Source organism: Tripterygium wilfordii, chromosome 3, assembly GCF_013401445.1.
Source record: "Tripterygium wilfordii isolate XIE 37 chromosome 3, ASM1340144v1, whole genome shotgun sequence".
In the NCBI taxonomy this organism is placed as follows: domain Eukaryota; kingdom Viridiplantae; phylum Streptophyta; class Magnoliopsida; order Celastrales; family Celastraceae; genus Tripterygium; species Tripterygium wilfordii.
The window spans coordinates 1,859,047-1,884,647 of record NC_052234.1 but is presented as its reverse complement, the minus strand read 5'-3'; the positions used below and the strand labels follow the sequence as shown (position 1 = coordinate 1,884,647).

The window sequence follows — 25,601 nt, the reverse complement described above, 5'->3', positions numbered from 1 at the left end:
ATAATCACTCTTGGACCACCCTGATTTGTGGTGAAAAAATAAAGGCACCATTTTTGTACCTAAATGTATGTGACTGGCTAATCATCTAAGAGTGATTTAATTGGTTGGAGACACGAAATTTTCAACCTGTCTAGACACTTAATTAAGTTCAATTCATTTAATTCGGTAGGATAGTTAGAGAGCAATCCAATTAGTAATCGATAGTTTACCTTATCATTAAAAGAAACACACCCTTATTTATAATAATTAAATGTCCAACTATATATGCATACTCCAATCATCCTAAGGTCAATGTGGATGCCCTAATTAGTAATTAGCATGTGGTTTATATAATGGCCAGGCCACAAGAGAGCCACCCTAAAAGCTAAACCACTACTTATGAGTATACATGGAACATATATCCACTTAACTACTTAAGCAATAGGTCCTAAGTTCAATTCCTACTAGAAGTAATGCACTTGTGGCCACGCGTTGGGATTTGACCCAATTTACTCTATTGTCAGGTGAAAAACTTATGTGCGGGCGGGCTTGACGACTCAAGTTTAGAAGCATATCGGATGTTCAAAGAACAAATTTGTATATATGGTGTCGTTCTCGGTTATCCAAAAAAACTACTTCAAAGAAATATAAATGATAATTAACATCCACTATTTAATTAACAATCTAATATTGATAGTTTTCTCATGCACTAAACCCCCCTCCCCCCTCCTCTTCCTCTTCTTGCTTTAGATTCCCTCCCAAGAAGATTCAATTCGACCTCAACTAATCAGTCAGCACACATTCACTCCTCCCCCTCCTTCTTTTTTTGGGGTGGTGCCTTGTTTTGAGGGAATTAATGTCATCTATTGGTGCATCTTGTGCTCAAGTTTATATAATGCAAAAACATCAAAAGGGAAAAAAAGAAAAAAGAAAAAAGAAAAGAGAAGAATCAAAGAGGATGATAAAACCAAAGAGCGATTAATGTCTTATGCAGGGAAGATTTGGTGAATATTTTGTCCTAAAAGATTAATGTCTTATGCATGGAATCTTTCTGGGGTTTACAATGAGGCTAAAATATTATATATATCCTTAGATTATCACATTTTTATCGATTATATCCTTAAACTATTTAATTTCCTCATTCTGTCCTTAAACTATCATTTTGCACATCATTTCTGTCCCAAGTCAATATTCCGATGCTGACTCCGGCCAACCTGTTGACGTGGCATCCACATCGAAAAAAGCTCGATAATTTTTGACATGTGGATGGAGGAGGTGGAAATTGAAAATAAAATTTAAAACAAAAATAGACAAATGAAAAACAAAAACCAAGAACACCGAATCTTGCACCTAAAAATCACCATGACCAAACTAGAGATCTTTGAGTCCATTAACAAACAGAGAATCAAAAACTTCCATCTCAAGCTTCTCCAACGACACCGGTCATCCATCACCCTGTCCCAATCAATTTCACCTTCCTTATTACACCGCTCTTTCCTCCAACAGCACCTTGTGCATCCTGTCTTGGCATGCCTCCGTCTTCCACTCCGAAGAAAGCTGAACATAATCGAGAAAGATGTGATAGTCTAAGGACATAGATAATATTTTAGCCTTTACAGTGATGCAATATTTTCCGAAGGAAAATTCTCTGTGGTAGGATTTGATGGAGAGATTTATGTTTGTGACGTGGTTAATGATATCATACCAATAATGTTGACCAAAGAAGATCATCATCCAGCTCCGAATGCTAGTCTTCTTGTTAATGATTATTCATGCTGGTATACTTGGTGAAACATCGATATGAGAACGCCGAGTCTTAAAGGTATTGTTAACCACATTAAACTACTCAGTAAGCTTGATGGTACCAAGAAGCAAATGGTCCAATAATGTGTAACCCACTTTCTTGCTTTCCATAGTCGTTAAGAGTTACTGATACTCTTCGTTCACACATTCCGTCGAACACCTGATGGGCGTAACAAGCTCTCAACACAAAGAGATCTTAATCAAACATAAAATCATCAGCCAAGTCGCCGAGATAATATATTTTTAGGCCACTAACCACCATGGCCTTCACATTTATCCATTATCCACCCATAGTTCTTATATAGTTATATATATACATTACCAAGCAACCTAACTTACTTTGTTTGCTTAATTATCACATATAGATTGCAAAAACTTTGGCATTATATATATATATATATATACATATATATATATATCATGCATGGATTAAACTGTATATACTAACTACATTATTGTGCTGCTTATTATAGTAATTAGTCGGTAAATCCCTTCAATTCCCTCCATATGTTAATAGGTTATTGTGCACTATCAAGGCAAAAGCTATAGTGCACTCACTCTTTGATCACTAGTGATTGCACCAGCCTAATTATGGGTGAATTAATTAATAACTAATTAAGACAGCTAAAGACAATATCATTAATTCTACTTATAAAGCTTGGCCCGACCCATATTGTATAAACTAGAACTAGGGTGACTAACCACTTACATTACTGTCCAACTATGCACACACTTAATTCTTCCCACAGTTATAGCTGACGTGGCTGCCCTAATAATATATGGTGGAAATGGCATATCACGAGAGAGCCACTAATCTAAAAAGCAAAACCACTGTTTATATATATATATATATGTTTGTATATAGTGATGGTGATGGCTTGCTCATGCATATATTAAAAAGAAAAAAATTACAACTCTCTCTTACTTTCAAGCCCCTATAAATTCCCTCCCAAGCCACACCATTTCCACCACAATTAATCATATCGAGTCCTTTCATCTTAATTAATTTAGTTATGTCTTCAATTGGGGCAGCTTGTGCTAGGGTTTATGTTTTGCAAAAGCATCAGGAGGAGAAAATGAAGAGGATTGAAGGGGAAAAACTAAAGAGAGGTGAGGGAGAGGACAAGCGTCTTGATTGGGAGAGAAAAGTTGGTTCGACTGGTACTATCGCAAGGAAGAATAAGGTCTATCCGGATTCTGCTGGAAGAAATTAATGGAGTTGGAAGGGGCATAGTTCATGTGTGGTGTGGCAAATATGCACACTACTCTCATAATATGAACTGCGTTAATTGTGTGTGGCCTGTTGTGTGTATGTATATGTGTGTTTTGGGTTTGATTTGCTTCAAGTTGATCAGTTTCGTTTTCTATTTTCACTTTGGGTTATATATATATGCATGACTCTCTCTCTCTCTCTCTCTCCAATTGAAATCTTTCTGTCTGTTTTGAGCAGATCAAACACAAAACAAGGAGCATGGTAAGATAAGAAAAACATTAATAGGAAAGCAAAGAGCATATAGTACGTACATGTCCTATAACAACATAAAACTTCCAAAAAATAATAAATAATAACAATATATGTGTGTGTGTGTGTCTATATACACACACACATATGGATAGAGTAAAGGCATATATATACCTTTAACCAAGCGAAAGGGACTTTACTGAGTATCCTCTTCAATTCTTTAATATTAGTTTGTTGGGTATCAAAATGAGATCCATTAATGAAGTTCCCATTATATATATTTGTCAATCCAAATGCTGCCTGTGATTAAATATGCGTCTGATCATTGTCTCCCTTTGCGAACCGGCTTACAAGGGAGGACCAGGTGTAATACGTGGACAAGGTAGAGGTCAGTGCTCCAAATCAACATCCTGGACGTGATCCGATACCATGTAATTAGATGTGGGTCCTATTGTCTCCGGAGCAAACCAGCTTATAAGGGAGGAGGGAAATTCACTCTAATAGCACAAGTGCTAGTACCCAAGCGATGTGAGATTTTATTTTAACATTGCTATTGAAGGTAAGAATTAGGTTATGTGCTTTGGTTATGTCTGAATGGATGGGAGACGACCCGACCTAGAATCCAATTACCTACATTTTTCAAAAAAAAAAAAAAAAAAAAAAAAAAAGTAAGCATATATTCGGCTGGTGTGAGTTGATACACCAACAATCGACGTGGTTCATGTTGAATATACATATATGATTAGAGTTTGACATCGGTTAAGTAAGAGAATGATGAGTGATTATTAATATATTTAGATAAGCTCATAACATAATGTCAAAGAGTTATATAAAATAAAATAAAAAACATGAAGCTTTAAAATTTTTTGAGTTGGGCATGAGTCGGTTTTACCAGATCATAGTTCTTATATATAGTTATCAGTAGTGCTAGGTACCTCATATAGTGATAGCTCATGGTTCTTAAATAAAATTTTAAAGCGTTTTAACTCTCAAAATACATGTTAGATTTTTTTTAACAAAATTACATATTCGGAATCAGCGCATATATAAAACTCTTTTTAACAAAATCTATTGTTGATGAGTTTTATCCAATAAATCTTAATTCCATTGTTTTTTTCAATGGAATTTCAAAACATAATGGATTCAAAACTAAAATAATGAAATCTAAACTGTGCTTTTAGAAAATAATGGAATCTATATTAAAACAATAAATTTTGAATATTAAATTCTGGTACATGTCATTTTCCGATCCTATACTTATATATACATTATAAAAGCAACCTAATTTACTTTCTTTGCTTAAGTATCACTTATAGATTGCAAGAACTTTGGCATTATATATATATATATATATATATATATATATATATATAATTGACATCGATCATGCATGGATTAAACTATATGTACTAACTACATTATTGTGCTACTTATTATAGTAACTAGTCGTTCATTGGTTTATATTCCTTCAATTCCCTCCATATGTTAATATGTTATTGTGCAGTGTCAAGGCAAAAGCTCCTAGTGCACGCACTCTTTGATCACTATTGCACCAACCTAATTATATATGGGTGAATTAATTATTAACTAATTAAGACAACTAAAGACAATATCATTACTTCTACTTATAAAGCTTGACCCGATCGACCCATATCGTATAAACTAGAACTAGAGTGACTAACCACTTACATTAATGCGTCCAACTATATATGTTGCCCTAATAATGTGTGGTGGAAAATGGCATATCACGAGAGACCCACTAACAAGGAAGAATATAAGGTCTATCCGGATTCTGCTGGAAGAAATTAATGGAGGTGGTAGGTGTAGCTACTAAAAATCGTGTAGCCCCATTGGGTCATATAACAGACAAATTCAAGCTGGAGTACCCAAGTCCACAAGCTTAACCAATACATTTAGGCCCACTCTGAGGCCCACATGCAACCTTCGAGGCACTATCTAAGTGACAGTACAATCACACAAAGCATGTGTGACACCATGTCTAACTCTAACGGTTAATATCTTCCTTTATACTTGTTTTATTGTATTCATAGTAACTTACTCTTAGACATGAACTATCTCTCGAAGTATCTTTACTGTATTGGCGCCACCGTAGTAAAGGCGTTGGCACACCCGAGCGCCAATTCATTGTATGATCATTTCTCAAGGGAGCATCATCCAATCCCATTCACACCTACATTCGTGGATGTGACAGATACAGATCCCCAGGTATGATCTTCTACCATACAAATATCCATGCATTAATTGTTGCCACAATACTATCCATACCCCGACCAACACGTGTCACAGTCAGTTCATATGTCCTAACATCCTTATCCTACTTTTTGTCTGCTAACCCTGACACCACTGAGATACTTGACTTTCATACACTTACACCATGCAATCCCGTCCAATAGGACACAAGTGGGCAACACAACTTCCGAGGCCAGTCCTCTTTTTCGTATAAATACTCTTCTCCTACCTTGGAGAAAGGGATCTGATATGGATTTAATTGCAAGCGCACAAATCGCACAAGTAATAAAGAGGTGAGTAAATTATCGTTTCCACTAGGGATGTGTTGGCAATAGAAATCAATGTCAAACTAGTAACAACTATGCAAATTGGGGAAATGTTTCGTGGTTTGTTTTGATTTTTAACTTAACTAATTTAAAAAGAATAAAGACAAATCAAACACAAGTATGAAATCAAGGATGGAAAGCACTAGTGTACTTAACGTCACCTCACCTATCCAATTCAATTCCCTTGGTCCCTTAATCCCTAATTCCTCTCTCTATAATGACAATCGATTTCCCAACCTATTCAATGTTCTATTCCTAGATACATCAAACGTATTTTCAACATAAATCCATGTTATTCCTAACAATCGGATTAATATATTAAAAACCCATTAAGAACTATGGAAATCATTTAGCGATTGCATAAGCCACAAACATATATTCCTATGGTTCATGCACCTTATGTCATCTATGGCTTGAGGCAAACCCTAGATATCTCCTTCCGGTCTCAATCTAGGCAACAAATCAATTGAATGATGGCCAAACATTCAAAAGCATTAATCACACCCATAGACAATCAATAGAGAGAGAGAAATCAAGAAATAAGGAAACCAAGTTTATTGAATCTTCAAGGTTTTGTTACATTAAGACCCTAGTAAGAAATCTAGCCACTCATGGAAGCAAAATACATCATTAAACAAAGGAAATCAACCATAGAAACTAGGATAGAAAAGGAGAGAGAAAACCCCCTTGTAGACCATCTTCTTCTCCAAGCCCCAATGGTGGCTCCAAGCTCTCCAATGATGGTAGAATGAAAAACCCTCCAAGAACTCCCCAAAAACCCTATTTTTTGCCCTTATATACTTCCCCAAACTCTTATGTCATTTTCAAAACAAGTTGGGGTCGTTTTGGCTTAAAAACAAGTGAATTCGGAACTTTTTCACGAAACTGCGCGTGCTGTGAATAGTACCTCCGATCGATCGGACACTGTTCCGATCGATCGGAAATACAATCTGTCTCCATGAATTCAAGGCTGTTTTGGCAGGTCCGATCGATCGGGAATGGATCCGATCAATCGGAAATCGGTTCTGGAGTAAAAATCTTTATTTTGCACTCTTTTCCTTCTTTTCTTGCCTTGACACCTACAATATGCAAATATAACTTTCTTAGGCAATATCAACTCTTAATCAACTCAAAATGGGATGAACTTATGTGTAAAGGATGTGTAAATGTATGTATATATTTGGCACATCAGGATCCAAACATTGTGAGCTAGAATCCTAAACTCTGTGACCCCTCACTAAAGATACTCAGGCTAACACTTAGACCTTCGTCGGTCTTCCACCTCCGATCTATACTAACTTGATCGTCAGAGCCTCTACGACCGACACCCTCTAGTCCGGTCTAAGAGCTTTCACGGTTGTTCTTGTTGTGATGTTTACAGGATTCAAAGGTGCAAACGAGCACCTTGAAGATAAATGTTGACTATTCAACGATTGTAGAATTTGCCCCTGGAGAAGGGGCATAGGTTCATGTGTGGTTAATACACTACTCTCATAATATGAACTGTGTTAATTGTGTATGGCCTGTTGTGTGTATGTATGTATAAATGGGTGTACGTACGTATTCATTCGTCATAACTATGAATTCCTTTGCTCAAATATTATCTTCATATTAGTTTGGGTTATCACTTACTCATGATACGTGTTTTATTATTTGACACATGCCCTAGAAGAATTTAAAGATAATTAACTAAATAAAATTTGTTTAATCCATGAAGAAAGTTAGAATTCTTAGAGGTGTAAACTAACCGAGCGTTTGTCGTGTTCAGCTGGGTTCATTAAGAGCTCATTCGGTTAGTTTAATGATGGAAAATTTCACGTCGATACCTTTAAGGAGATTTTTGGACATTTAAGTCCATTCAAAAAACACATGAATACATAAGTATCCACAAAAATGTCAATTACATCACTATCCCCGCTATATATGAGTTTATGTTACTGTTTGAAATAGTAACACGAAATCAAATGTCTCAAATCCAGTCGATTTTGGCGACAGTTCCTTACATCACCACCACCGTTAGATTCCCCTCATTAAGACGCATAATTCCTAGCCAGATTCCATCCAAAATGGCCACCAGAAAGGGAGACCCGAAGTTGACTCATTTTACTCGTGTAATGTTATTGTTTGAAATATTAACATAGACATTAAAAAGTCAATTTACGTCATATAATGTTAATATTTTGATTGTATAATTTTACAGTTTCAAAACATAGAGGATTAAGAAAATAAGTCAAATTTTTTAATTCTATAATATTACTTTTCCAAAACAGTAACATTGAAACTATAACATTATAATTGTATGTCTCAAATCTGAACTCAATACATCTCAAATTATGATCTCAAATCTCATATTACATTTCTGATCTAAGAATATGAAGATGAATAAGAATAAAAATAATAAGAAGAAGATGACGGTGGAGGTGCGGCGGCGGTGGAGGAGCGTAGGCAGACGGTGGCAGTTGTGGAGATGGAGGCGGATGATGGTGAAAATGAAGTGGAGGTTACTAAGATCTAGGTATTCTTAGATCTGTGCCTATTGGAGAAGAAGGGCAAATACGAAAATATGAAATTATTAGTTTTTTAAAAGAGGCACCTACATGGAAAAAAGATTTTCAAATGGACCTATGTGTCGAAGGTTGTCAAAGTGGTACTTACATGGTATTTTCTATTTAATGATCTAAGTTCAAACACTTTTTCTACACTCATTTTATTAGTAAGCCGAGCTCGAACAATGAGATGTTCAGCTCGTTTACATTCGCGAACAAACTTGTAAAGATACTTGTGAGCTACCTTTTTTATAGTTTACGAACAAACTCGTTTAAGTGTTTACATTATATTTTTGCGTAAGTGTTTGTTACATTGTTCGTGAACCAGCTCGCTAGATAACTGGCAAATGAGCTCATGAACACTTTCGATTATGTCCTATCAAACAAAACTCGTGAACTTGTTTGTGATGCAGCGCGGCGTGGTGGAAAGAACACCTACTTAGACCTGTTGATTTGACACACGAATACCAAGAACAAGTCTATTTAAATCTGCTGATTCGACACGCGAATACCAGATTTAAGGCTTCAAAACTTTGTTTATTCTAACGAATACCAAAAAACTGGAAAAGACTAGCCGTCTCTTAATTTTATTCAATCAAAAACTATAATTCCCCAATGAGGGTTACAACCTTAAATAGTAAACACTGATTCAGCCAAGTACGACTCTGACTTCAGATCTACCTCTGGGCCATCAACATTGTTGTAATCATCGAAGATAGGATCTCCAATTGGATCGAAGATCAGTTCTTCTACAAGAACTGTCTTTGAATCGAAAATATCAAGAACATCTCTCGTATGATCGTAGACCTCCTCACTCGGAACCCGTCCACCACCACGATTTTCATGTTCATGGGTCTCCTCTTTCGGAACCCGCCTACTACCACGATTTTCATGGTCATAAGCCTCCTCTTTCGAAACTCGCCTACTACCATGACCTTTACAGACTCCATCAGCTCTACCATCGTGTACCATGATTACGAAGGAAGACCTCGCTCCGATACCAACTGATGCAACGTGACGTGGTGGGAAGAACACGTACTTGGACATGTTGATTCGACACACGAATACCGGGAACAAATCTACTTAAATCTGTTGATTCGACACACGAATATCAGATTTAAGGCTTCAAAACTTTGTTTATTCTAGCGAATACCAAAGAATTGAAAAAGACTGAAAGTCTCTTAATTTTATTCAATCAAAAACTGTAATTCCTCAATGAGGGTTACAACCTTAAATAGTAAATTAAACGAAACCCTAGACATTTTTAATAGGAAATAAATACCTAAAAGTAAATATATAAAAGTAGTCTTAATAAAAAAAAAATACTAGACTCCTAGAAAAATAATACTAATTGATTTACAAACAATTGATTTGCTAAAATACCAAAATAAAATTTTTAATTGAAATATCTTAATCTCAATCTGCATCAGTTTGTGAACAAAACTCGAGCTCATTCACTCGATCGAACTCGAGTCGAGCTCAAATATTTAGGCAATTAAACGAATGGAACTCAAACAAAAATTTTGAAGCTCGCTAAAAGTTCGATTAGAGCATTAACTAGTTAAAAAAATTAACGAACAAACAATAACACCATTAAACTCAGCTCGTTTACACCCCTTAGAGCCCTAATTTAATCGAGATACAAGTTTTTTTTAAAATATTCGTTATTATATTAAAGTACATATACTCCTAATCTGATAAAATATTCAAAGTATATCTCTTATTAATAAAAAATATAAAAATTAAATAAACTACAAATACATGTTCCCCGATTTATTTTTTTTATTTCAAACACTAATTCAAAACATATAAATTATAAATAATACTTTCAAGTAAAATATAATATTAAAAAATGAAAAAAAGAAGAAGAAGAAGATGTTCAAGTATTCTCACGTGTGTTGGGTGAATTATCCACTAGTTTGATGTTAAACTATGGATATACAATTATAGATGTGTGGTTGTTGACGTTCACATGAATAATCCACAACCATATTTCCATACGAGTGGTGTCAAAACTAATTAAGACGATTGCCGCATGAGTAGTGACGCATTGGCTCAGGAGTAGCTTTAGTTCTCTGGTGTTTATTGTCAACGGCTATTTTCATTTCCCAAATTGAGTAAACGAAGTGACATTTTACTATTCATTTATACGTTTTCATATATTGATGATGATGGGTAAGTTTAAAATCCGAATTGTTTATGATGATAATTCAAAGATAAACACATATAAGAAGAGACCTCTCACCTCCGGCTTTGAAGAAGGCCAATGGAACAACGAATTTTTGAATCAGTTGGTAGCGATCTCTCAACACCGGTTTTGAAGAAAACTAGATGGAGATGGGACAAGTTCTCTTGATTCAAGTCTCTTGAATCTCGTATGAGGTTTAGGGGAAAGAAAGAAGATGTGATTCATTTGAACTTGTGGAGAGTTGAACCTATTAAGTGTTGTAAATCTACACCTTTATACAACCAACTATATTGTCCTCTGGTTTTGAAGAAAACCAAATGGAGATGGGACAAGTTCTCTGGATTCAAGTCTCCGATATCTTGTATGAGGTTTAGGGGAAAGAAAGAGGATGTGATTCATTTGAATTTGTGGAGAGTTGGGTCTATTAAATGTTGTAAATCCACACCCCCAATTATATTGTTATCTGGTTTTGAAGAAAACCAAATGGACTGACTTTGTTTCTCCCAACCTTAACTATTAAGGGTCAAAGCCCAATTTACTAGGCTTGGAAAAATACCTAGTTAGTTGTAAGCGGTGAGCTTTGCCCTTATTAAGGGGAATATCCACACATCCTTAATAGATATGAGACTTTCTAACAAGAGGTAGTTTGTATTTAAATAAATCAATTTATTTTGAGATTTAGATACATTTAGTAATTTTTTTTCCAAAATTTGAGAGTGGGGCTAATAATGTATCCGTCTTTGAGTTTAAGGTTTAGATTTCGTGATGGTGGGTAGACAAAACCAAGTTTCCATTTTTCTTGGTAGAGAAAAGAAATCAATCATTCACGTACAACTGTTGGGTACTTTTGGCCACTTGTAGTCTTCAAAAGGTCGTCTCCAAAGCAATGGTGCTCCGGCGCAAGTAGTTATAGTGCACCAACAGTGTGTGGTCCGCACTTTGAGCGATTCGCAGAATATAATAGGAGAATCATGAAAGCCTGAAATGCGGCATCTTTAGCGGTCGTCTTGTAGCGTCGCAAGTGCGCAATGCATCTATTTTTGGTTGGGATTTCCCTTGAATTTTAGAATCTCAAATTTTCATTTGATGGCACATACGATACTAAATTGTGGATGCAAAAATATGATAATCCACACATCAATTGTTGAGAGGGCCGAACGTAGTGGCAAATCTGAATTCTGGAAGAACAAATGGAGAAGACGAACAAATGAAGAAGGACAAGACGAACAAATGAAAGAAGACGGTCCTGACGGACCGTTTACACCATTTACACTCCGACGCTCAAGTCAGTATCAAACTCGAGAGCTTAGTAATCAAGTGAATCGAAAAATGTGTTCTGTAACTTGGGTCGACCTCAGCCTTTATATTGGGGTTGACAGGTGATGAGATAAACTAGGTCTTTCCTTCCTGCAGTGTAGTGCTAAGATCAAATGTCTTGATCCTGACCCAATTAGCGATCTTAGACATTAGTTTTAGCGTGATTGTGATATACTCAGGGGCTGAGAGTTATCTTCTCCCAAATCTTTTTCCCTAGCACGAAGATAGGAAAAAAAGCATTAAATAAATTTTTGTTAAAATTGCTATAAGAAAAAAGCATTTAAATAAATTTCTAATGGTGGAATCCTCAAAAAATATGGCGTTTGGATTAAATAGTTAACTCCATCTAAATTTCAATTTGGCACGGCACGTCATACATGATGTTACTTGACACGTGCGTAAAAAATAGAATAATCGGGATTACATTATGTTAATTGACACCTGCGTCATGTAAGAAGTTTTTAGATATGTGGTTTTTACGGTACTAGCATTATACACGAGAGAGTTCCTCAAACCTTTGACCGAGTAACAGGTATGCAAAGACGGACACTACTACCGGTGGAGGTAGGTTACCTTCAGCAGCCGCGCCAGCTAGCAAAACTGACACGTGTCAGTTGACTAACCCCAGGGCGCGTGGTGGTGGTGCCGCTTGCCGCAGCCTGGTTCGGTTCCCCTCCCTGAGTTTTGGGTGAAAATGAAAATTGGAAAATAAGTCCACACGGACCACACTCCTCTCCTAGATATATAGAATAAAATTTTAAATTAATTTTAATTTTTGTAAAAACTAAAAAACAAACGCTCTTCATTTCTCTCTCTAGAAAACTCAAATCTTTCTCTCTACATCCTGTTTATGGCGCATACAAGCCCTAGTTTTGTCTCGCCGCCTTTGCAATTTCCAGTTACAGCGACGTGAGAGGCTCGGCTCACCTGTAAGTCCTTTGATAAATACGCAGACGTTTTTCGTAGTGTTTTGATTTGTTATGCTAGATATGCTTTTGCGTTTATAAGGAGCTATAATAAGGTTGTTTTGTTGGAAAATACTTTCGTTGTTATGCAATTCGATTGACCTATCATTCTCTGTATTGACGAGCTGCCAATCATATTATTCCGTTTCGGTACTGAGAAATTTGAGGGAAAGGGGGTAAGAGGATGAGAAATTTAGCGAATTCTGCTGTCTTCTGTTTCTTGAGGAATTGGCTGTGTTCCCGTATCCCTTTTCATTTCTTATCAATTCTACGAATTCCCGGACAATGTATATATTTAAGTAGATTTTTGCCCTAATGGGTATATGTAGTTTGTTTTTGAGCTTGACTTGTAAAATTTGCCTATTTTGAAATTTCAGGTTAGCAGTGTACTGGGATACGTGGGTCTTGAACTCTTTCTTTTGGATAAATTGGTGTAGCTGGCTTTGAAAAACATATTTGATTATCAAATTTCAGGTTAGCAGTGTACTAGTATACGTGGGTCTTGAACTCTTCTTTTGGATAAATTGGTGTAGCTGGCTTTGAAAAACATATTTGATTTTCAAGAAAAACAAGACTTTGGTTGTCTCTAGCTGAAAATGGCAGAAGACAGCCCTCGTGTCAATGGGCTTGCTTCTGGTTTGGCTGTATTATTGAATAGTGAGGATGGGAAGGAGCATTCGTCAAACACTCGTCTACTTTCTTATAGTGATGATATTGGCAACCACTCTGTGGAGCGAAGTCTTGAATATATATTTGCTCTTCCCAACAAATCAGTCGATCCTTTGAACGTTTCGATTGATAGCAATTTAATCAGCTTGATAATAAAGAATCAATTCTCAAAATATCATGCCCAATCTGATGCTCTGGCTGGTGATAGAGATGGGATTGGTATTATAGATATTGGCTATGGTCCCCACGTCATTGGTCTTGATGAGTTGAGCATTTGTGGTGATATTAGAATAATTAAACCGCCTTTGCTTGTGGAGAGTTTGGCAATGTTTAGTAGTGCCAGAGCTAATGCTTGTGTTTGGAAAGGGAAATGGATGTATGAGGTTATATTAGAAACCTCAGGAGTCCAACAGCTTGGATGGGCTACTCTTTCTTGCCCCTTTACTGACCGTAAGGGTGTAGGTGATGCAGATGATTCATATGCATATGATGGGAAAAGAGTCATGAAATGGAACAAGCAAGCCGAACAATATGGTCAGTCATGGGTTGTTGGTGATGTCATTGGGTGCTGCATAGATTTGGATCATGATGAGATATCATTTTACAGAAACGGGGCTTCACTTGGGCTAGCTTTTGATGGGATTCGCAAGATGGGACCTGGATTTGGTTATTATCCTGCCATTTCAATTTCTCAAGGAGAACGGTGTGAGTTAAATTTTGGGGCTCGTCCGTTTAGATTCCCTATTGAAGGCTATTTTCCCCTTCAAGCATCTCCCTTAATCAACACACATGTTACTGAGTTGCTACAATGTTTATCAAGGTTGTTGGATATGCAAAGCATGGAGCGAGCACAGTATTCTTTGGTTGAGAGAATGAGGCGATTGAAGAGGTCTGTGTCGTTTGAAGACCTTTTTCACCCTGTCTCTCATGGTATATGTGTGGAGTTCTTCTCCGTACTTGAGGCTGATGCAGGCAGCACAGAGTACATAGTTTGGGGTCCGCTTCTTTCATTTATGATGGAGGTGTTTGGGTTACAGGCGCCACATGATTATTCGAGTTTGGATAGATTTCTTGATGTCTTTCTAGAATTTAAAGGTTCGCGTCTGATATTTGAGCACTTCTTAAATTCCCTTTCTTGTGCTTGCAAAACGGCTTCAATGGTTTTGACTGAGTGCCCGTACTCGGGATCATATTGTTACCTTGCTTTAGCTTGCCACATCTTAAGGCGGGAAGAACTGATGGTGTTGTGGTGGAAGTCATCAGATTTTGAATTATTGTTCGAAGGTTTTCTGTCGCAGAAGAGTCCAAATCAGCATGACTTTCAGGGCATGATGCCTTCTGTTTGGTGGCCAGGTTCATGTGAGGATGTATCCTATGAAAGTAGCATGATTTTGGCTACTAGTGCTTTATCTGAAGCAGTCAGTAAGGTATGCTCTAATTGTGTAGAAATGCTATCTACCTGTGAATATTTTACTCTCTCAAAAAAGAGGAAAAAAGGAGGATGGTAATTGATATTGGCATATTGCTTTACTTTCATTGTAATTCTTCTTTTTATTAAATGTATCCATGTTATGAATTTACAAAGTTTGCTCTTTGAATTGCATTTAGCCAACTTGGTTACTGGAAAAAAAATTGAAAATGATGCCAAGAAGGGTGAACAACCTTATGAAGGCACGAAACATTTGAAATTACACTTGAACTGAAGAATCAGATCGCTAATATATGAGTAGTGAAAACCAGAGTGGTAGGATTTTTGCTGCAGTGATATGAGAAGAAGCACTTACGTACTTTGATACTTACTTTTTCTTTGAACATAAAAGAAGTTGCTGTTTTCTGATTATCTTGTGCAAATTATGTAGATCTCTTTCTATCTTTGTCTTTCACACTCCCTTGCACATGCGGGTTCACAAACACACACACGCACACAAGTGGTTTAATTGTTTTAAGTTTTGGCTTCTGTATTTCAAGAACAATGCCCTTGAGAACAATCGTTTCAATTGACCTAGTTCACAATTTTCTTATTAAGTCACTACTTATATTCCTTTTGTTCCCCTTATATTTTCAGATTGAGGAGAAACACAGGGAACTTTGTCTCTTGGTCATACAGTTTATACCACCTATGACACCCTCTCAGTTGCCTGGTTCTGTGTTCAGGACATTTTTACAGAATCTCTTACTGAAAAACAGAGGAGCTGATCGCAGTATATCTCCTCCTGGAGTTTCAAGCAACTGTGTTCTTGTTTCTTTGTACACAGTTATACTTCATTTTTTATCTGAAGGATTTGGTGTAGGAGAAATCTGTGGTTGGCTGAAGAGCTGTGAAACCAGTTGTCCTGATGTTGGTTTTCTTCATAGAGGAGGTCAACAAAGTTTCCCCTTAGATTTGTTTCTAAAAGATGATCCTCATCGGAATGACATATCTAGGCTTGGAGGATTGTTTAGCCATTTGTTAAAAACTCATCCCGTGGATCAGGAAGAAGAAGTGGTCAGGTGGGAGGAAGGCTGCATGGATGATGAGGAAACTAGAGCAACTCATTTAACGGATCAAAAACCATGTTGTTGTTCAAGTATTGAAGTTGATTTTGCTAGAAACTCAAAGGATCAAATTAGAATGACAGCTAAAGGTTCTCGTGTCCATTACAGCCCTATAGCGGAGAGATCTGCTCATGTTGCTGCCGAATGTAGTGCAGGAAGTCTGAGTGATGAGATAGCAGACAAACCTAGCACCAGCGATCAATCTGAATCGGAGTTTGGATATCAACCAGTTCGGCATATGAGGACTGCACCGAGGGAGAGTATTATATCTTCAGCAATACTGAGAGAAGAAGAACTGCTAGATACTTTGTTGCTTCTGTATCATGTGGGCCTTGCTCCAAACTTCAGGCAGGTGAGGAATTATCATTATGAAAAATTCTCTTGAATTTGTTTTCAAGCATCGTTGCAAAATCAAATGTCTTTGTACCTCTTAAATTACTATGAAGGATGTTAATTTCTAGATGTGAGAGAAGAAAACATTTGTTGGGCGAACTTGGAAAGTTGTAGAGATGTGTGAGAAGAAAACTTTGTGTTGGGCTAACTTGGAAAGTTGCAGCCGCTCCAATTTACTACTTTAACTTCTAATTGTTGTGGTTTAGGAGAAGCGAGTAAACATTGATGAATTTGTGTTAAAGCATATATGAATAAGTTTTTCTTATGTTAAATTTATAAATAATTTATTAAGTAAAGTTGGTAAACATCTCAAAATTTTATATGGAGCTCCTATTCCTCTCTCCAACCATCTTGTAAGTTGTGGGTTCACAGCATTTCTTGGTCAATGTCCATTTAACTTGACCATTAGATTTTATATAATGCCTTTTGAGTTTTTGCACTGTGGTTGAAAAACTTTGCAAGTAATGACTCTCTTGTGTTGATTGGGTTCTCCATTGATCGAAGGAATCATAGTAATTACATGGTGCTTGTGCAGTTTCTCAATAACAGTTGATTAGACTATTAGTTGAGGAAGTCTGTCTTAACTCAACTGCTGTGTTTCGGGTTTTTCTGCTGTACCATGTTATTAAATATGATGGCCATGTTAGAGTCAATCATCATGTAGTTGTTTGATAACTTTTGAGCAAATAATGAAGGGTGACGGTATCCCTTAGTGTATCATTGGGAGTTCATGATTCTCGTTGGTCTGTGCATGTGATCCCTTGCATGGGTCAATCTGGGTTTAGTAAATGATTTGTGGTTGCAACTGTAGATTTGTAGTGAAGTGTAGCCATCCATGTTGCAGCCCGATGGATCTTGAATATGTGCATCTAAATTGCTTTTATGTGAATGTGGATTATTTCCTTATGTTTTATCATGACTCATTGAGGGATATGTTATGTTGGTAATAAAATAAACTATTGGTTTTTTAAGTTTGATTTTTTTTGCTAGTTTGTTTATTTATGTGGATTTGTGTATGAAAGTAGCTCGTATGTTTCTGTGCATGAAGCTGATTGGTACCATGACTTGTTGCCCGTTTGAGTTTCAGGAATTGAGCATGGTCTTTTGAATGGTAAATTTTTTTTATGTTCTTCGTCATCTTCTTGGCTTACTTCTTTTGCTTTCGTTTATAATACGGCTCTCCTTCTATGTGCTTATGTAACCTTTGTTTTTCAAACTGCCTCTATATGGATCAGTAAGATCTTTAGTTTTGCCTCTTTCCTTAAGGGTGATGGTTACTAGCTAACATAAATTTTGTCTGATCTCAGGCGTCATATTACATGTCTCATCAGTCGCACTTAATCTCTCTCCTAGAAGAAACTGATAAACAGATAAGGGAACAAGCTTCTGGTGAGCAATTAAGGCGCTTGAAGGAAGCTCGTATTGGCCATCGAGAAGAAGTTATTGACTGTGTCAGGCATTGCACATGGTATGATGGATGAAGTTGGTTATATTATTGAATTTTTTGAATCTCTTTATTCTTTCAAGTTCCTTGAAGCATTTGATTGTGCTGCGCATTCTGGTTATAATATAGTATGATCATGAGTTCTTTTTTTGTCTACAATCTTTGGTTTTGTTTCCATATGGAATTGCCGCCTTTTTGGATCCTGCATTTACCGAACTATTTCCTGTATGCTGAAAGAGTAGTGCTTTAAGTTTATGAATGTCTGTACGTAACTCTTTCTTACAAGTTTCTTTTGTTATACCATATAATATAAGTCTTCTGAATACTGAGTATATAGTAACCAGCTAGGTATAAGTTTGCCTCTTTTTCTTGAATAGAAGCTTGAATTACTTCAGGAATATGGCATACTCATGTATGATTGAGAATATCAGTATTTTGTAGATTGAATGGATGCCACAACATGGATTTCAACAAACTCAGGTTTTATTGGAAAAATTGATCTTTGTTCCAAATATTTATGGTGTTTAGTGCTGTTTTTTGTAAATTTCGTTCAGTTCATTATTAAATAATTTATGATTTTCTTTCGGTTATTTCTTTTGTTTGACAGGAATCGGTTATTTCTTTTGTTTGACAGGAATCGCATCTCGCTTTTCTCTCGATGGAAACAAAGAGGAATGTATGCGGTTTGCATGTGGATTGTTCAACTGCTGCTGGTTCTTAGTAAAGTGGATTCATTATTCATTTATGTCCCCGAATATTATATTGAAGCTCTGGTAAAATATATTTCTTTACCTTTGGAAATAATAATTTTAAGATTCGTGCTGCTGAAAAAATGTTTGATTTTTCCTTTTCTTTTTTTGAACATTTGCATGTCCCTACAGTGGACATTACATTCTCCATTGCTTTTAGTTTTGCTTTCCCTTTGAAAAGTTGATCAACTTTAATCTTAAGGCTGTTATCTGTGCCCTTGTGACACATGGTTTTTGAATATCTTTCATGGGAAGGTTTATGGATATGCATTATTGAATAATAATTCTGATTTCTATTTGCTGCTCACTTCTGAAAAATATATGCTGATGGTTGCTTAAAATACTGTTTAAGAATACTTTACCTATGTGTCTATATCTGGTTACCGTGGGGCTTAGTTTGAGATGGAAATTTATTTGCTTTGGTTTTGTAGGTCAAAGACTTAGTCCAGCCCAGCCTTTTGTGTTTTATCAATCACATTGCCTACAACTCTCTCAACCAAAGAGAGTGGATACATTCAATTTTTCTTCTAGGTTTCCAGAAATTTCATATATACTTTACATTTTATAAAGTGTTAGTGGTTCAGTCAACCTCGTGAAGTGTGCATGCAGAGATGGAAATTTATTTGCTTTGGTTATGTAGGTCCAAGACTTAGTCCAGCCCAGCCTTTTGTGTTTTATCAATCACATTGCCTACAACCCTCTCAACCAAAGAGAGTGGATACATTCGATTTTTCTTCTAGGTTTCCAGACATTTCATATATACTTTACATTTTATATAAAGTGTTAGTGGTTCAGTTAACCTCGTGAAGTGTGCATGCATAGCTTGATCATATTTTTGTAGACATTTCTGAGCATGCAATGCATCTAGGTTTCATTTTTGTTCTCATGCACAATTACAATACCGTTTCAACACCTTGCAGGTTGACTGCTTTCATGTCCTTCGTAAAAGTGATCCTCCATTTGTTCCTCCTTCAATTTTTATCAAGCAAGGACTCACCTCATTTGTAAGTCTCAATTGTTAATGTTGTTTTTTTCTCTTTTTCTGCTTGTGTTTATTTTACTTTGGTTCAACAATGAGTTTGTTAAGCTATGAGGAATCTTCTTATCTCATATTAAATGTCTGTTTTGTAATTCTCCTTATTAGAAAGACTATAAAGCAGTTGTCAATACCCATGAAATATTCTAGGTTACATGGAAAACGAGGATTTATGGTAATTGTGAAATGGAAAGGATTGTACTACTAAATGCGTGGGTTCTGGTTGTAAAATTTGAGGCATCTACATCATTACCATATTCTATTATTTGGTCTTTTATTTTTTCAGGAAGCCACGGTTGTATTCTAGGTAAATCATGTTTACTATTCTTTGATTTGGATTTGATTGTTAATAACAGCAAAACGTTGACTAGAAATCTTTAAGAAAATTGGAATCCCATTCATTGTTACTTGATGGTGTACCACAATCTTGTCTATACTTGGTTTACACTCTTTTTAGTTAGTACACCGATACAAATTCACAAGATCAGTATTTTATATGCAACTTTTTTGCTTTACTCTGACTGTCGACATTGTCGTCATTTATGTGCTTATATGGAAGACAATAACGTGAAGTTGAAGTTTCAGTTGAAAGCGATAAACACAGATTACATTTGCTCAATGACTTCCGACATAGTTAATAACTTAATATATGCTTAAGTTATTTATTTTCATTTGATCGAATGAAAAAATATGTTTTGGGTCATCATCTGGATCAGGTCACCTTCATAGTTACACATTTCAATGATCCAAGGATAGTAAGCGCAGATCTGAGGGATCTCCTCCTGCAATCTATATCAGTCCTGGTTCGATTCAAGGAACATTTAGCAACTTTTGAGGATAACGAAGCTGCCGTCCAAAGAATGCCTAAAGCATTACTGTCAGCATTTGATAACAGATCCTGGATCCCAGTAACTAACATTCTCCTGCGATTGTGTAAGGGTTCTGGATTTGGTTTGTCAAAGCTTGGAGAATCATCATCTTCATCATCTGTTATATTTCAGGTGAGAACCATTTATTCTGAATCAAGTTAATTTATCGTTTCTTTACTGGAAATAAAATTTTGCCATAATAAATTTACTTGGTATTGTTTGGGGTCTCTCTTACAGAGATTGCTTCGGGAAGCATGTGTTAATGATGAAGATATGTTCTCAGCTTTTCTTAATCGTCTATTTAACACTCTTAGCTGGACAATGACTGAGTTCTCTGTTTCTGTGCGGGAGATGCAAGAAAAATACCAGGTATTGGTAATCTCTCTGACTCGGTCACACAACATCATCGCTTGTTATTGATTGAATGAATTTGTCATTTCACTTGCAACTCTACCTTGATCAAAATTCTGTGAAACTATGGCCTTAGTGAGAAGATCACAACATCATTGAGAAACTTGCTTGTTGTTACTTGTTTCTTTGTGGTTTATGATAAGGAGAGTGAAGTTTTTGATAGATTTAGTCTCTCTCTCTTTTTCTTTTGGAATTTGAACTTTGCTTCCCCCTTCAAGTCTACCTATATTTTTGTTTTACCTTACATAGCCAAATTTGACGGTTTGAATAACTTGGACCTGCCATCTTCTTTCTTTTGCCATCTGTGATTGTTTAGAATTGATAATGTGAAAGAGTTTATTGAATTGATAAGAGAGTTAGGGTTACAAACATATATAGAGGGGAGAGAATAAGACAAAGACCAAACCACCCATAAGACTAATACATAATATCATAACACTCTCTAACAGCCCCCCTCAACCTCAAGGTGGATCAAACACATAGAGCCAAGCTGATGACAAGAGACCATGTGAGACTTCATGAAGAAGTCCGCAAGCTGATCTGCAGAGGAAGTGAAGGGTAGGGAGAGAACCGCTAATAGAAACTGTTGTCTAACAAAGTGGTTGTCTATCTCAATATGTTTCGTTCTCTCGTGAAAAAATCAGATTGCTGGCAATATGAATAGCACTTCGGTTGTCACAACGCATTGAGGTCGAACTAGAGATGTCAACACCCAAATGACTAAGGAGACGTCTGAGATGAACAATCTCTTTAGCTGTAATGGTCATAGCTCTATACTTCGCCTCAGTGTCGAAAAGAGATACTAAATTTTGTTTCTTACTGCGTCAAGAGATGAGAGTCACCAAGAAACATATTGAGATAGAATGTCATTTTGTTAGACAACAGTTTCTGTCGGCGGTTCTCTCCCGACCCAAGTCCCACATTGGAAAAAGGAGGGTATGTGTGGTTTATATACATGTGGATGGACCGAGACTCATGAGCTATAGCTTTTGAGTTAAGATGGGTCAGTGTCCAAAAGCCCATTTTAGGCCCGTGTAATGCGGGCTCACCCCCAAATCCAATTTCTTAACGTGGTATTGGAGCCCAGTTACTGGGATTTGTGTTTGAGGCCCGTAAAAAAATATTTGAGGCCTCCCACCTCTGAATACACGACCATGACAAGTGTATCACCACCTCTGAGCACACAAAAATGTGACAAGTGGATGAGCGAGCTCTGAGCATGGGTTCGATGTGACAAGTGGGATGAGGATTTAAGGGACTTGTGTGTGAGGAGGAATGTTGGAAAACACCCAAGCCCCAAGTCCCACATTGGAAAAAGAACGGTATGTGTGTGGCTTTATATACATGTCGATGGACCCGAAACTCATGAGCTATAGCTTTTGAGTTAAGACAGGTCACCATCCACATGTCCAAAAGCCCATTTTACGCCCATGTACTGTGGGCTCACCCCCAAATCCAATTTCTTAACAACATTTATGAATGAAATTGAATATAGTTGATTTCAAAAACATTTTCATGTTCAGCTTTAATCTTATGACTGTATTTGCTGTCAAGTTGCCTATTGATGAAGTAATTACCATTGAAGCTGAATATTCTAAATCACGTTTTATTTAATTTGATATTCTGTGTCAATGAGATGGCGTGTAGCGTAAGTTAATTTCCTTCACTATGTATATGTGCGCTTTGCTTAAATTATTTTACAGATATGTTGTGTGCTTAAGTTACTGTTTAGAGGTTAATTTGGTTTGTTTGAGTAGCTAATTATATTGTTGACTGACATGAGATTCCTCTCATTTTTGGTTGTTAATTTGAGAAACTAATAATGGTTTTGACTGCCATTAGATTTTACTGTTACTTTTTTTTTTCCTATGCTCGGCTGTATGCCTTCAGATCCCTTTTGCTGATATCAAACTGCCTTTGCAGGTCGTAGACTTTCAGCAAAGGAAATGCTGCGTCATATTTGATCTCTCATGCAATCTAGCGAGAATTCTTGAGTTCTGTACCAGAGAGATCCCGCAGACATTCTTGTCTGGAGCTGACACAAATCTCCGTCGGCTAACTGAACTGGTTGTCTTTATTCTGAACCAGATAACTTCAGCTGCAGATGCTGAATTTTTTGACTTGTAAGTTTCGCGCCTGTGAAATTAAATTTGAAAGTGTTTGCGCCTCCCTCCCCCCTCCCCTTTTCTCCCTTTTATTTCACCCTGAAAGAAAATATTTTATGTTATGTCCTTTTTTTAACTAACCTTTTGTGTTAATTTCCCAACTTAATTGATGATATTCCACTCACAATCCATCCTTTTTTTTCATCTGGAGAGTGGAGACGCTCTCTTAAGGAAGGGCAAGCCTATATAAATAGCATGTCTCTGCAATGTAGGGATAGGCTACTAACATCTTACCTTCCCTGACCCTACATTGTGGGAGCATTATGTGCGGGAGTTGTTTTACCTTTTGAAAAAAAAAAGAAGCGCTCTGACTTGATTTCTTGGTGAGATTTTGGTGGCAAGCGAATTCACACCAATGGCCTTGCTTGTTCTGATGTTGATACTCTTCAATGCGTCTAGTGGTCCACATGTTCAAGTCCCGGAAATAGCCTCTTTGCAATGTAGGGATTGACTGCTAACATCTTACCCATCCCTGACCATGCCTCCAATGCAGGAGCATAGTGTGTGGGAGTTGTTTTACTTTTTTGAAAAGTGCTCTCTGACTTGATTTCCTTGTGAGATTATGGAGGCAAGCAAATTCACACCTATGGAAGGGTAACTTTGTAAAGAATACTTGCCTGTTCTGATATTGGTACTATTCTTTTGAAGCTTATGAATTGGCCTATTTGCTGCCTTTCTTTTTGCATCAATTTGGTTCTTTAATAAAATGAATCTAATGTTACACACAAATATTCAATAACAGCCACAATTATACCCTTGTAAATGAGCTGTCGATGTTGGATACCAGTACTTTCTGTGCACCCTTTCAAGATATCCCACAAACATAGTATGATAGTCTGTCCAAAGAAAAAAAATAAAAAAGACGTGGCGGGATAGAACTCACCTAATGGTAGCTAACCCTACTGCTATCTCACCACATTATATTTTGCAGTTCAACAGTTTAAAATTTCTTTTTTTAAGTTCGTTGGCTTAGATGGTTCTGCTCGGCTAGTTTTGGACTGGAAGAGATATGGTACTTACTTTTGTCTGTACTTTTTGAAGCTTTCTTCTTGGTACTCAACAGAGCTTGCTTTCTATAGAATGAAACCATTCTGCTTTTTTCTTGCTGGAAACAGAGAGATGTGTGCTTGCTTGCTTTGTTCAAATATTATGCTCTCCACTCATGTCGTGGTATTTTACTTTTACAGGTCATTTAGACGAAATGGTCAATCTTCTGAGAAAGTAAATAGATACATGATCTTAGCCCCTCTTGTAGGGATTATCTTGAATTTGTTGGATGCAAGTGCAAAGACAGAATACGAGGAGCAGAATGATATCGTCAGTGTTTTTGCAAGCTTGGACTGCCCTGATACTGTTCATTGCGGGTTCCAGTACTTACTGGAGTTTAATTGGGTAATTATTTACATCTTAATCTATGTTTCTTTGCATATGGGTGAGTACTATGGGATCCAACTTTGTTGCTGCTGCTTTGCATTGACATTAGACCACCCACATATTAATCTGATGTCGCTTTTTTTTTTCTGCCTAGTTCTTATGACCTTGGATTGGTTAAACTGTATATTGTACTATTTATTATTTATGGGATTTCTTATTTCTTACATTCGTTACCTTGGGGTTGTGTTGTAGATCTTTGGAGTTTCTTGGTTAACCATCTGAAAGTTTTATGTTCCTTATATATATACGAGTTTGCCTATGTTAACTGTATTCTTTCCCTCTTTTCATCAACTGTCAGGCTGGATCCTTTAGGGGAGATCCCCATCTTTCACAACTCCGACAGCTAGAGAATTTCTTGTGCCTCCTTATTAGCAGAACCGAGTCACTAGCAGCTGAAAGGACGATGAACGAGGAAATATCAGATGTTAACGATAGCATGTGTTGCATCTGTTATGCACGTGAAGCAGATGCTCAGTTTTCGCCTTGTTCCCATAGATCTTGCTATGGCTGCATAAGCAGACATCTTCTAAATTGTGAAAGATGTTTCTTTTGCAATGCGACGGTGTTGGATGTTATTCGGTCTTCCAAGAAGATTGCTTAAGAATTGACGAGTTTTGGACCCATCGATCTTCATGTGGCAGAATAGCAAGGCATATTCCAAAGAGCAGCATGTGTCCACTGTCCTAAGAGTTTTTCTGGAGTTGTGAGGTGGCTTAAGAGCCTGCTTTGGTCCTACTCGTCGAATCTTAGCTGGTCCCGGCAACTGGTTAACTGTTGCGGCTTAGGTTTGTTTATATATTCATGATATATGAATCATAGAAAAAAAAAAGATTAAATTGTAGTTTTTCACTCTTGGAGAGATCAAAATTTAAGTATTGTTTGTACATGTGTTGAGAAGAAATGGTTAAGGAATTTTGTAGTAGTCTGAGGGCATTATTCTGTAAATACGAGATGTAAATGGAAAGAAAGACTTCCCCTTCCTCCACTGGGAAAGTTAGCCTACTACACCATTTTATTCAAATATCTAAACAATTTGTAGAGAAATTGTCCGCGCAGGGGT

At 36.7% G+C, this 25,601-nt stretch overlaps 1 protein-coding gene across 1 annotated transcript; it reads left to right on the top strand.

Annotated features, from left to right (window-relative positions):
- The first annotated feature begins 12,647 nt into the window (after window positions 1-12,647).
- LOC119984070 (E3 ubiquitin-protein ligase RKP) lies at window positions 12,648-25,519 on the top strand. The gene is made up of 11 exons (XM_038827835.1): window positions 12,648-12,800; window positions 13,214-14,932; window positions 15,571-16,392; window positions 17,741-17,901; window positions 18,512-18,650; window positions 19,547-19,630; window positions 20,379-20,663; window positions 20,769-20,900; window positions 22,866-23,065; window positions 24,295-24,499; window positions 24,840-25,519. Exons 2-11 carry the CDS (start codon window positions 13,433-13,435, stop codon window positions 25,140-25,142), a joined length of 3,831 nt encoding a protein of 1,276 aa, XP_038683763.1. The 5' UTR covers window positions 12,648-12,800; window positions 13,214-13,432; the 3' UTR covers window positions 25,143-25,519.
- Window positions 25,520-25,601: the final 82 nt, after the last annotated feature.